This window comes from Balaenoptera acutorostrata, chromosome 16, assembly GCF_949987535.1.
Source record: "Balaenoptera acutorostrata chromosome 16, mBalAcu1.1, whole genome shotgun sequence".
In the NCBI taxonomy this organism is placed as follows: Eukaryota; Metazoa; Chordata; class Mammalia; order Artiodactyla; family Balaenopteridae; genus Balaenoptera; species Balaenoptera acutorostrata.
The window spans coordinates 19,397,409-19,412,043 of NC_080079.1; the positions used below are offsets into that span (position 1 = coordinate 19,397,409).

Consider the following 14,635-nt stretch of genomic DNA (forward strand, 5'->3'; position numbering starts at 1 on the left):
GAGCCCTGGTCTGGGAAGATCCCACATGCCACGGAGCGGCTGGGCCCGTGAGCCACAGCTGCTGAGCCTGCGCGTCTGGAGCCTGTGCCCCGCAGCGGGAGGGGCCGCGATGGTGAAAGGCCCGCGCACCGCGATGAAGAGTGGCCCCCACTTGCCGCAACTAGAGAAAGCCCTCGCACGAACCGAAGACCCAGCACAGCCAAAAATAAATAAATAAATAAATTAAATAAATTAATTAAAAAAAAAAAAAACAGGATAAGAGGGAAAAATATTCAAAAAAAAAAAACTAAGTTATCTCTGCATGATAGAATTATGGAAGATTAAATTTTTTTCTGTCAACTTGTCTATAATTTCCCTAATTTTCTATAATTTTGTAATTTTAAAACACCCTTTTGATAAAGAAAAAGTCTATAATTCTAAAGTCATTTTACTTTTAAAAATTGTGGTATCTTTATACCAGCCTTTTATTGAATGAATATTTTACATTTTGGAGAAGTTTTATACTAATGTAGACCAAGATGTTTGGACACTTTACATTGTGAGGCTCGTTTTCTCCATACAGTGAGGATATGAGCTAAGCTGTGGAAAAACAGAGCACGGTAGTTTGAAGTTTTAGATAGCCATTCTGATAAAAAAGACAAGAGATAAGAAAGATACCCAAGAAGCAGCAATAAGAGCCATCTGAGAGTACTCAGCACGGACTTTAGCATAAGATATGCGAAGTGACTTAACAGCAGAGCTAGAATCAAACTCAGTTGGCTCCTTATCAAGTAATCATTTTTCGTGAATTTCATCGACTCTGCTCCAGTGAGCTTGTTTCCTCCTGACACAGAAGCATGATATGTTCATTCTTGCTTCCACGCTGTTTGACTGTCCTTGTTGTGCTCATGGAATGCATTTTTATTCCATACTGAGTCCAGCATATTTGTTCATGAAGCTTCCTCTGGCCATTCTATGAAGACCTTATTGATCTCCCTATAAACTGGACTCATGGCCACACATTGTTTTCATCATACACTGGCATTTACTTACATTTGGTCTTATGTTGTTAGTTGTTTCATGGATTAGTTACCTCCCCCAAAAGACTGAAAATCCTTTAAGGGAGGTTGCTATGTACTTCTATCGCCACACAGAATTTGTTTCAGTGCTAAGCAAACAGCAGGCATTCATTCATACTTTCTTAATAATTATAGAAGCTAAAATATTTCACTATTTGTCCTCCTTTCCATTAGGAACAAGATGCAAAAACTTAAAATTATATGGAAGGTTCATAAAAAGATTTTTTCTTTGACCCATTCTCATCTTATAAAATAGCCTATGAAACACAGATGTTAATTGGACATGGTTTTAAAATACATATCAGATTTGTCTGGTCTGAGTACAAATTAGTTCTTCTGCAAATATTTGCAATAATTTTTTCTGAGACACCCAATGTCTAAGCAGCCCATTTTTAGATATCAGAGAACGAACTAATCATTTCCAACTCTTTGCACTCCTCCCATCCCACCAAATAATTTTTTAATTACAAAATATATAAATGCAACTTACTCTCTTCCCCAGAGAACCATGGTTTGTAGTCTAGTATGTACCTATTGAGATCTTTCTGTAAGCATTTACTTACACATACATAAATACAGGATTTTTTTAAATGTTTCCGTGTTTAGTTTTACATAAATGGGATCATTTTGCGTACTTTTCACCCTATATAACAGGTCACAGAAATATTTTCTGGTGAGTAAATTCAGATATACTTCATTTTATTTAACCATTGTATTCTACGATGTGTACCATTATCTAATCATTCCCCAATTGACAGCATTTGTTTCTAATTTTTAAAAAGGAATTCTATAATGAACATTCTAATACATATCTGTGCGTACATGTGAAAATATTTCTGATGTATCAAAAGATATAGATATTTTAAATCTTGATAGACAGTGCCACTAGGCTATATCGATTTCATTCCCACCAAAATTGAAGGACAGCTGCCATTTACTCATATCCTTTCAAAATGGGGAGGGAGGGAAGGTATCAATATTTTATCCCTTGTCTATCCCATGCCCATGGCCACTATAGCTACAAGGCTGGTAAAGGTGGAAATATTCCTGCAAGCAGTGATAATGTCTGACTACAAAGAATGTCAAAATCTTCTGATAAAATTTTAATTTGCTACACAAAGTTGAAGATAAAAGATGCTCAATCTTAAAAAAGAACTGGAAGTAAAGAAGCTCATCTCTTTCTCTCCTTCATACCACTGCTTTCCCTATGAAAGAAAGTTGTTCCATTGTAATAAAATGGCAGAAGCATTTACCAAGGGGTCTATGAAATCTGCAAGAGGAAAGGGCTTATTAATAGCGGAAAGTCCCCATAATTTTGCTCCACCGACATGCCTCAATAACTGTTTACAGTAGAAAAGTAGGTGAATACAATATTTTAACCAATTTTTATTCTCAATGAAACCCAAAAACTTTCTCTGGTAACAAAGATTAGTATGGTAACCAAATTCTAAATGTTTATCAGCTCACAAACCCAGTAAATAGAACCACATTCCTGAAATTTCTCTTCCAAAAGCAAAATAAGCTTCTCAGTTTTAAAGTCAGAACAGGTTTCTAGAAGTTAAAAATTACAAAATGGGGAATTCCCTGGTGGTCCAGGGGTTAGGACTCGGTGCTTCCACTGCAGGGGGCACAGGTTTGATCCCTGGTCAGGGAACTAAGATCCCTCATGCCGTGCGGCACAGCCAAAAAAACTAAAAAATAAAAAAATTTTTAATTTAAAAATAAATAAAAATTACAAAATGAAAACGAAGTAGTGAAAATGCCACATGAAATTATCTAGTATCAAAACTAGTGGTTATTTAAACAAAAATGATACCTCCAACTTTCCTAAACTTTTTTTTTTTTCTTTTCTCCTTTTTTTGGGGGGAGGGGAAGGTGGGGTAGAAGAGAATGAACTTTAAAAATTGTAACCTATGAGAATATGCTATGCTGATGAAGAAACTAACATTTGCAAAGCACTTGTCACTTTCTTGAGAGCATGGCATGTTCAAAGAGTCATCCACATTTTGTCAAAGTCCGTTACTCTCAGCAAAACAAAAGAGGTGAAAAAAAGTAAGGATAAAATATCAATGCTTTCTTATGCCAGAAGAAAACTTGACATCAGAAGTCTGGCATTTACTGTGATTCACCCCCTGCAGTGGTTTCAACTCTAACCTCTTTCAATAAGTGGTTTTAACCACAAACTAAACTGCAACCTAGAAATCAAGCCATAGCTTGCTTTAATATTGAGCCATTGTGACTAAGAAATAAAATCAACATTGCCGAGCTTCTGTGTATAAATGTAGGCTGATCACTGCCAATCACTGGCACTCAGTTTTCTAAGTGCTTAATTTTGACTGTAAGTTGCTCTGTGTTCTGCTCTGACAGCTTGCTTTCTTATGCTGTCAGATTTTTAAAATATGGAAACATCAAATGGCTATGAGTTAAAATTAGATGCTTTCAATTTCAGCAAATATAATCAGCATTTTTAGGTTAATTTAGTGTAACTTTTGAGTAAGACTCTACCTCAAATAGTCTTTATCTTATTTTAACAAAGTAGCAAAAAATCAGTAGAAAAGGCACACAAGTTCTAATGATGAAATAATGTCAAAGGTACAATTTTTTCCAGAAACATTAAACTGAGAAACTGAAAATAAACTGAAAAGTTATACAAAAATTCTTAAAAGTCAAAAACCCAAAAGAATGCCATTAAAAAAAAAAAAACTAGTAACGTTGTTATATGTAAGCAGCACTGTAATTACCTAAAATTGAATCACTAAAACTCTGCTTGTTGATATAACCATAATTACTGTAACATATCTTCAGAGACCACTGCAACAAACAGACCTCTGTGAATTGTTCTGTGCTCCAGCCTTGAAGGCAAGGACTTGTTGCTTATTTCTCTCATTCTGAAAAGATATAGAAAATAAAATATTTTTTCCTACTTCAGACCCTCCTCTTCCTGATTTCATAAAACCACCTGAGACCTCAGAAGGCTTCAAGCTATCAGGTTCATAGCTTGAAACAAAACGACTTCTATAATGAATCTTAACATTTTCTTTAGTTTACAGCTGATTCTTGAATTAGAAAATATTTACATGAAGAGAATATACTTTATACTCTTCAACAGGGCAGATTAATGGTTAAATCAGAGAAACTCTAAATATGTTTTTATGCACTCTTTCACTTAACGGCAACCAGCTGCCCCCCTTCCCATTTCCTTCTGCCTCGTCTTCACATCCTGATTTGTCAGTGATCCTGGCACTGCTCAGCCTGCAAGTAAATGGCAGTGCGTGCTGCCAAAGAGTGATAACTACTCTAGGAGTATTCGTGTTAAATAAAGAGAGGGTTTAAAATATCTGGGTCTACTTACAAGAAAAAGAAAAGGCAAAGAATTAAAGTGATTTTTGGAAAAGTGATTGTAAGGCGATAGAAGATGTGATTTTTCAATTGTGAGTTTCAGGCTAGTTTCTTTAGACCAGGGAAAAGAGCAGGGCAACTTCTGTGGGACTAGCATCAACTCTCCAGGATAGGTGTTATTTTTTGTTGTTGTTTTTCATTTTAAGTTATACTTTTCAAGAAGTAGACCAGAAAAAAGAAGAAAAGTATCAAGAGAACTATATTCTAAAAGTTTGCCACTGACGGTTTGGGGTGAATTGCTCTTCTCCAATAAATGAGAAGGAGAATCTCAAAGGTCAATTATGACTGCTGAGATTTGTAACAGACCAAGACCCAAATGTTCCGATTTCTCACCAAATCTCAACCTTTTGCTATACAGTCAAAATATGGGGGATGAGAGGGATGGAGAAAGGCAAAAGAATTATTTTAATAAACATGGTATATGATAAATGACTACAATATTATAAAAACTTTCAATAAACAATACTTATTCACTTTTCTATTACTTGGAATGGCAGCTGTATTTGTTTGCTGACAACTATCAAAGCATATAAAAATAAATGAGATATTTAAATTTTTATTACTGTTAATGTTTCAGTTCTCATTGATTTCCAATACATATTTGTAATCTGACTGTGTAGAATGTGCTAGAAGTGAGGCACTTGTGTTATTCTGAGATAACATGTCAACTAGTAGAGATTAATAATGAAGTCAAATGTTTTCATATTAATAAACACACTTGAAATACAGAAGAATTACTTCTGATAGAAGAGAGAAAAGAAATGTAAAATTAAGAAAGCCAGGAGAAAGAAGGATACATGGAGAAGTTACCCTTTGTCAGAGGAAGTGAATCCACAGGACCCTAGTCTTACTAACTGGATGATTTTACCATCCTCCACTACCTATGCTATCTCTGTTTGCCAAGACTATTCATTTTAGTACTTTAATTGCATCCCTCTTTGATTGTTATTTAACAAGACAGGGAAACAGACACATGCATAAAATATTAAACAACAAAATATTGTTAGATTATTTGAGAGTAAAAACAGGGCTGATTGATGACCATGCCCTTTATAGAACTCTATATATCCATATGATCAGTTGAAAGAGTAGAGGAAATTATGTGTATATTCAGGAGAAAAGAGTTCTAAGCAGAGAAACTGAGAAGTACAAAGACCCTGAGGCTAGAACTTGGCTGATATGCTCAAGGAACAATAAAGTATATGCATCTATAATATCCTAAGAAATATACAATAATTATCCCTCAATGAGAGTGATAAGGACATAATTTTATAACATTTCAAGCATCTTTAATTTCAGTTCCCCTGTCTGATTTGCTAGAGTAAACAACCTTTACTTTTCTAAGACTGAGCAAGCCTTTAATTTTATAAAAGAAGTTTCTTTTCTAAAGTGCTTTCATGTTTCATTCCACCGAAAAGTGATCATGTTAAAATGCATTATTCTTTCTTTTCTCCTTTACTATTAAAATTAGTTGGTTGTTCAAAATAAGCAAATTTAGACATATTTCAATGTAAGAACATACAACACAAAGTAAATATGTCAATATGTAATTTAAGAAAACTATACTGAAATAAAGATTAAACCTATATGTTGAACTGGCTCAGAGTATCCCAGGAAAATAGGCCCTGGATATAATACAGTTCTTGAACTTTAGAAATAAAGAACACTTTGGGTGGCCAGGCACAAAGATTAAGTCACTTATAATGGAAAAAAAAATTAGACTGGCCTCATACTTTTTTTATATTCAATTCCAGAAGACAACAGAGTTACCTCCTAGTTCGCCTAAAATGCTCAAGGAAAAGTAGTTGAACCCAGTGATTTTTATATCCATCAAACTGTTCTTTAAGTATAAAGGTTACAAACATACAAGAACTAGGGAACTAGTGTTCATGAACCATTTCTGAGAAAACTACTACAAGATTGACTTCAGCCAACCAAGAAATGACTTGGGCAATTATGGCAACAGCATTGTTGATGAACATTATGACTAAAATAAAAATACAGACTGGCATAACAAGGCATACCATAAATGTTGCATGTCCTAACAATAAAGCTAATAAAAATTGGGAGGAAAAGAGACCAAAAAGGGCAAGTAGTAGAATAAATTCACTGATTGCCTCAACTACATTACTCTACTCAACAAAAATAGAATACACATTCAATTGTACATGGAATACTTATCAAGATAGACCATACACTGAGCCATAAAATAAGTCTCAATACATTTAAATGATTCAAGTCACACAAAGTATGTTCTTGACCACAATGGAATTAAATTAGAAATCAATAACAGAAAAACCCTTGGAAAACTGTCAGATGTTGGGAACTAAATAACATACTTTTAAATAACACACAGTGGGGGCTTCCCTGGTGGCGCAGTGGTTGAGAATCTGCCTGCCAATGCAGGGGACACGGGTTCAAGCCCTGGTCTGGGAAGATCCCACATGCCGCGGAGAAACTAAGCCCATGAGCCACAACTACTGAGCCTGCGCGACTGGAGCCTGTGCTCCGCAACAAGAGAGGCCGCGATAGTGAGAGGCCCGCGCACCGCGATGAAGAGTGGCCCCCGCTTGCCACAACTAGAGAAAGCCCTCGCACAGAAACGAAGACCCAACACAGCCAAAAAATAAATAAATAAATAAATAATAAAAGTTTTTAAAAATAAATAAATAAATAACACACAGATCACAGAAAACAAAAGGGTAAATTAGAAAGTATTTTGAACAAAACAAAAAAGAAAACACAAGATGTCAGAATTTGTGGGATGTTGTTAAAGCAGTATGTAAGGCAAAATTTATAGCACTAAATGCCTATATGAGAAGAAAGGTCTCAAATCAATAATCCCAATCTTCCGCCATAAGAAGCTAGAAAAAGAACAAATAAAACTCAAAGTAAGCAGATGAAAGGGAAGAAGAAAGGTCAAAGTGGAAATCAATGAAACAAAAACCACGGAAAGAATAGAGAAAAATCAATACTTTGAGACAATCAATAAAACTGATAAAATTGATAAACCTCTAACCAGACTGATCAGGGAAAAAAAAAAGAGAGAAGATATAAATTACCAATATCAGGAATGAGAGAAATGGCATTACCACAGATTCTATAGATATCGAAATAATAAGGGAATATTATGAACAATTTTATGCTCATTAAATGTGACAACTTAAATGAAATGGACACATTCTCTGAAAGACACAAATGACCAAGTTTTCTCAAGAAGAAGAAAGTGATAACCTAAATAGCCCTATGTCTATCAAAGAAATTGAAATTGTTTTCAAAAACATTCCAACAAAGAAAAATCCTGACCCAGGTGGCTTTACCAATTAATTTTATCAAATATTAAAGGAAGAAATATGTCAATTTTATACAAACTGTTGCAAAAATTGAAGAGAAGGGAGTACTTCCCAACTTATTATATACGGCCAGGATTACCCTGAAACTGAAACTAGACAAAGACAGGTTTTATAACATTATGTATGAATGTATTGTTTGTTAAAAATAATTAAGTAAATCTAATTTTTAAAACTTCTACCAGAATGTATGTTTTTTCATTATTTCTTCTTGGTAAGCAATTTCAATCTTATTATCTGGGTTTTTGTCAAGTTCAGGGAAATATTATTAAATTATATTTTATAGCTTCTTCATTATCTTACTCTATTCTCTTTCTAGAACTTCTAGTCCTGTCTCCCATGACTTTTTTTTTCATTTATTTTGTATTTATGTGGTATTTTTCTGTCTGTTCTAGACTCTAGGGGACAAGAATCAGAAAGATATAGGTTCTAATGGCTAGCTATTATATCCTGAAGAAGTCTCAGATTACTCTTCTGTGAACAGGTGTCATGGAACCAAAGACAGTCTATTGTAACTTATTAAAAAATTCCATAACAACTGCTTCTGTTTCAAGTAGTGGTAGACTAGATAATTCAAGCAACCCTCCCATTGAAGAAAACTAAAAACACTTCTAAAACAAAAATCAGAAAGCTAACAAGATAATGACTAGTAACCAGGCTGGAAACCAGGTGGGAACCCAGAAACAAGCAAAACACTGGAGAAGATTTTGTCCTGAGAGTGCTTTCCTAACTAGAAGATGCAGCTGAAAGGCTAAGGCATGTTTCCGCCAAGAGTCAAAATCTAGAGCCTGCCAAGGGTGGGGAGTCTAGTAATCAATATCAACTGGGACCCTACAGGGCTGCACCCTAGTACAAGGGGTAAACCGGAATTAAAACAACCCTCCAATTAGTCTGCAGCTTGCCTCTGAATCATTTGGGGGGGACCAGAAAAATCACAAACCTTAGAACACAGATGGAATAAAGTGGTCACCCTAGGTACCTGAGAGAAGCAAACAAAAATCCTTCTGGAGAAAGATAACATTATCATAGGCCTCAAATGATTTAGTAAGAGAACCTTGTAAATATTCATTACCAAAATTATATAAACTTAGTACAGAGTAATTTTTTTTAATGTAAAAATTCCCTCTACTGTTTGTATAAATTTGGGGTCATTTAGAAAAAGAAACAAGAATATATAAATATGGAACACATCAGGGTAAGTGCAATCCAACTTTCTGTTCTTTGGCTATGCACTTTCAAAACACATTCTGCACTCTGAGACATCTTTTAGTCCCTCAATAATAAGATGAACAAACTTTAAAATACATTGGCCATGTTTTAAAAACTAAACAGCAATGATTTTATTTTTCAGTGTGGTCTATTTTAGCAAAGAAGGGACCACACCCTATACAAGAGCATGCAACATTCTGAAATAAGCAAAACAGAAAATGCACCCATTCTGCAATTTAAGCAGAGTTATAGAACATATACATATTACTCAATATTCTATCTTCTTTACAATTTAATTGAGATCATTTCCTAAAATTTAGTTATTTTCTTTGCCTGGAAATGGAAATAAAAAATGATTTTAAAATACTGTCTTTTAGAAGTTTTACCACTTTGACAATGTTGAATTTTAATTTTTTATTATCAAAATGGATTTTAATGTCCAAGTAGCTATAAATGATGAATAGTATCTTCTTTCTCCTCTCATACCTATAGTATCTGGGAGGTCTAGCAATTCATTGTGCTGCAAGTCAAGGTTGGTTATCTGTGTGCAGTTTCCAATCTCCTTTGGAAGGTGTTCAAGTTGATTGTGAGCTACATCCAGCGTAATGAGGTTACATAATTCACCTGTAAATTGACCAACATAAAAATTTAATAAGAATTTTTAAAGAATATATTAAATAATGAAAGAAAAAACATTTTCTATATCATAACTATACTTTTTCTGAAAAAGTAAAAGTCAAACACAAAATCTGAAGCTGTTATTTGAACATGACATTTTACAAATATTGAATTATGAAGCTAATATAAGGTTATATGTCAATTATACCTAAAGAAAAAAGGAAAATGACATCTGATAATGTTAAAATGTGGTTGTAAATCATTACCAACCAATATTATATATTTTTTTAACTTAAGTAACCAATTTAACCACATTTACATTTGTATATTCCATACTTCAAAAAGAGCTTACTAATTTTTTAAACCAAATTCAACACAATAATATCAGATACATTTTAATTTGAGGGTCACCTTTACCTCAAAATATGTATGCTTTCAAATAAGCATATGTTCTGATGTTATATAAATATGTAAATTGAGATTTATAAATCAAAACTGCTTCTCAATTTACTAGTACTTCAAAAGGACAGAAAATAAGGTATTTCTCTCCTCATTCTGGTTGAAAGGACTGTATTTGGCAATTCAGATTATTCTTAGTGTTTTTCTGTCTTCATAAACTTATTTATAAAAGTTATATTGGCTCTCTCATGATTTCCCTTTTTTTTTTGGCAGAGGTTGGAAATACTGAAAAAGTAAGATAAGCAAATGAAGTGCATAAAACTGAAAAATGGGTGTAGGGCATATTATTAAGCCACATATTACAAACATAAGCAACAAAAGAGAAAGTAAATTGGATTTCATCAAAATTTAAAACTTATGTGTATCAAAGGACACTATCAAGAGAATGAAAAGACAACCCACAGAATAGGAGGAAATATTTACAAATCACATATCTGCTAAGGGATTAATATCCAGAATGTATAAAGAACTCCCATAATTCAAGAACAAAAAAACAAACCACCCAATTTAAAAGTGGACAAAGAACTGGAACAGACATTTCTCCAAAGATATGCAAATGGCCAATAAACACATGAAAAGATGCTCAACATCACTAATCATTAAAAAATGCAAATCAATACGATGAGATACCACTTCATACCCATGAAGATGGCTATAATCAAAAACAAACAAAAAAACAAAACAAACAAACAAAACAAATATTGGCAAGGATGTGGAGAAATTGGAATCCTTGTGCTTTACCTCCAGGAGGCCCACCCCAGGTTCTCAGGGTGAAGATAAAAGTCCCCTCCTATTTTCACCTAGGCATATCATATTCAAAATAATATACAGATAATCAAAGACAAAGAGAAATTTCTGAAAGAAGATAGAGGGGGGAAAAAAAACACCTTACCTATATAGGAATAAGGATAAGAACACATTGGGCTTCTCTTCAGTAACCATGCAAGCAAGAAGAGAACGGAATGAAATATTTCAAGTGTTGAGAGAAAAAAAAAAATCACCAACCTAAAAGTCTATATCCAATGAAATTATCCTTCAAAGCAAAGGAGAAATAAAGACTTTCTCAGACAAACAGATATTGAGGGAATTTGCTGCCAGTAGACCTGTCTTGCAAGAAATATTAAAATAAGTTCTTCAGAAAGAAGGAAAATGATATAGGTCAGAAACTTAATCTACATAAAGAAAGGAAGAACTTTAGAGAAGTAATAAATAAAGACAAAATAAAATCTTTTATTTTCTTATTCTTAATTGATATAACAGATAACAATTTGTTCAAAGTATTAACAGCAACAATATAGCAGGTGATTATAGATTAAGGATAAATGAAATGAATGACAGCAGTGTTACAAGGGACAGGAGGGAGGAATTGGGAATATTCTGTTATAAGGCACCCACACTACCCCTGAATGGTACAGTGTTATTTGAAGGTGGACTTATGTTAGCTGTAAATCCATACTGCAAACTCCAGGGCAATCACACGCATACATACATACATACAAACAAACAAAAAAAATTAAAACAAGTATAAATGATATGTTAAGGAGAGAAAATGAAATAATACAAAATGCTCAATTAAACTGAGATAATGCAGAAAAATGGTGAAAGACAAAAAAAAAAAAGAACAAGTTCAACTAATAGAAAACAGTTCCAAATACAGTTGATGTTACAAAGCAACTATACTCCAATAAAAATTAATTTAAAAAATCCAACTAAATCAATAAATACTTTAAATGTGAATGTGAATGCACAAAATAAAAGACAAGAGACTAACAGAGTGGATTAAAAAACGAGACCCAACTAAATAGTATTGTCTTCGAAAAACCTACTTTACAGACACAGGTGGATTAAAAATAAAGGGATGGAGAAAGAAATACAATGCTAATGTTAATCAAAAGAAAGCTGAAGTAGCTACATAGATTTCAGACAAAGTCAACTTCAAAGCAAGGAAAATTATCAGAGATATAGAAAGCATTACATAATGATAAACAGAACAATTCTCCAAGACATAATAATCCTTAAAGTGTAAGCAGCTGCTCATCTCCTCCATATCTAGTATAGTGCTTAGTACATAGAACAATGTTCAACTGAAAGAATAAATGATGATAACTGGGGAAAATAAAACTTGGATTCTAATACTCTTCAGGCCAGAATAATAAATGTTTTTTGTATTCGCCGCAACTTTTCTAATAATACTTGAAGATGTTTCAGTTCCCATGAAAGTAACTCCCACTACTTTAAAGGAATATGCACAAATTCAAAAGTGTATAGAGTCCCAGCAAGTAAATAAAGCAAGTTGGGAGGAGACCGTGGCTAACTTCAGCCTATTCAGAACAGATACGATTCAACTCAGGTCAATTATTGCTACACTACAGGACTTCTCAACCTCAATACTGAAATATTTTGGACCAGATAATTCTTTGCTGTAGGAGGCTGTCCTGTGCATAAGCAGCATCCCTGGCCTTTACCCATAAGATGCTAATAGCACCTCCCCACCAAGTCATGACAATCAAAACTATCTCTAGACATTGACAAATGTCCTTTTTTGTAACACTGCCAAAACTGCCCCTGGTTGAGAATCACTGCAATGTTGGGATGAGAAAGCTCAATATTGTCCAATTCTCATGCTTGTCAAAAGAAGCTGGAAATTCATATTTTCATATAAAATCTTCTAATGTTCTAATACTAACAACTAATTTTTAGGTTGAAACAGAACAAAACACTGTGTTATCGAACATATCTGTGGGCTTTTTTCAGGGTTCAGGATGCCAGTTTGGCACCTCTGAACACAGAAGCAGATGAATTACCAATATCTTAGGACAGGAACTTACATATGACTACCTAATATTAAACTAAAAATTAAGTGTTTTTAAAAAGCAGAGAATATAATTATCTAGACTCAAATTAAGTTAAATCCTAAATCCTTTTTGATTTATATAAGTCACCATATAATAACTGAATTATTTTGAGTATATATTCTCTCCAGAAAATTATCCTCCAGCAATACAACCCTCTGCAAAGTCAGGAAATCATGTTAACACTGATACATTAAGAAGAGTGTCATCTAATAACACTAATACTACTTTCTCACAATCTAGTAATTACGAAAAGTTATGAAAATGCTTAAAACTCAGGAAATGTGATTTAATTTTTTAACAGCATCAGCACACAAAAGGAACATGATTTTTAAATTTTATTTTAGTCCATGAAATACAATAAACTCACAAGTAAATTACACATATTATTGAGTTAAATTTGAAACTTATTTTAGATTTTCCCCAAAATCCACGTATACATTTTAAAGGACCCATGCAAAACATTTTCTCTTAGGAACTTTGAATTTTCTTCAGTCCAATGAAAAAGATCTAAAAAACTTCAGGGAAGTTTATAATTAATAAAAGATAGTTTCCAGGAAAATCTAAAATATTTTCGAAACTAATCCAAAATGTCCTATTAAATGCAACTGACAAAACATTTTTAGTGTGGGGAGAAAAAAAAGGAGTTTAAGATCTCTCTTATTTAGAACAAACACTCGTAACTGCCCAAGCTTTTCTTGTTCATATTCAAATAATCAGAAACATTTGAAAATTCTGAATATATTATAAATTCTGCACTAGACAATGCTGTGCCAGGATAAGAGCTTGTGTTACAAATCACAAAAGACAGAATATTAAATATTAAGGAGTTCATAAACTATTTTCACACTATTTACTATTTCTATACTCTGTCCAGTTAGTACTTTAAACATTTATTTTACTATATGATCCAAATATTATTAACAAAATATAAGTTCATCTCAGATGGTTCTAAAGGACAATAATCAAGGTCTTAACAGTGACTTGTCTCTGGCTGGGTTTAAGAGTGGTTTTTATTTTCTACTTTATATATTTGTATTTTGTGATTTTTCCTTGTTTTTATACATTTTTTAATCCAAAGAGAAAAAAAAAGGGAGATTCAAGAGGTAAATACTAGCAGTCTCTCCTACACTGTATATGGAAGAGCATTTTTTGACCCATAAATAGAAGTTTCCTGTCTGTGGAGCAGATGTATCTTTTAGTGAAAATGAACACATCATGTTATCATATTGATGACACGAGCCATTAATACAATGCATCTTATGACTCATATTCCATACTTGGTAAGCAATCTTTTAAGTTTGACTTCCTACATAGATTTGCCTACAGAGAGAACACAGACTTCATTCATTGATCCATTCTACAAATACTTATTAAGCACCTACCATGTACTAGGCACTATTCTAGGGACTGAAGATACAATAGGGAAAAAAGAGGTAAAATTCCTGCCTTCATGGAACTTATATTTTAATATGGAAAAAACAAACAAATAATATATAACCAAGGTGAGGACATATAAAAGCTATAAAGGAAAATAAAGCAGGATAAAAGAATGTGATGGGGGGAAGGGGAGATTAGAGGTATTAATAGTAAGTAGAAGGGGAAAGTAACCCCAATGGAGTAGCATTTGAGTGTACACCTGAATAATGGGAGAAGAAAGAAACAATGGAAATATCTGGGGGAAGCTGAG

General features: G+C 33.3%; 1 protein-coding gene across 5 annotated transcripts in view; it reads right to left on the bottom strand.

The window, feature by feature from the left end:
• The window catches only part of SHOC2 (SHOC2 leucine rich repeat scaffold protein), a 103,552-nt gene that overhangs the window by 20,839 nt on the left and 68,078 nt on the right, over positions 1–14,635 (bottom strand). For 4 of the 5 annotated variants that reach the window (XM_007173076.3, XM_057530405.1, XM_057530406.1 and 1 more), the window contains one exon: positions 9,503–9,640. The exons of the other annotated variant lie outside the window; for it this stretch is intronic. In XM_007173076.3, coding sequence (XP_007173138.1) covers positions 9,503–9,640 — 138 coding nt within the window. The remainder of the gene's footprint in view (positions 1–9,502; positions 9,641–14,635) is intronic. 5 annotated transcript variants of the gene reach the window in all.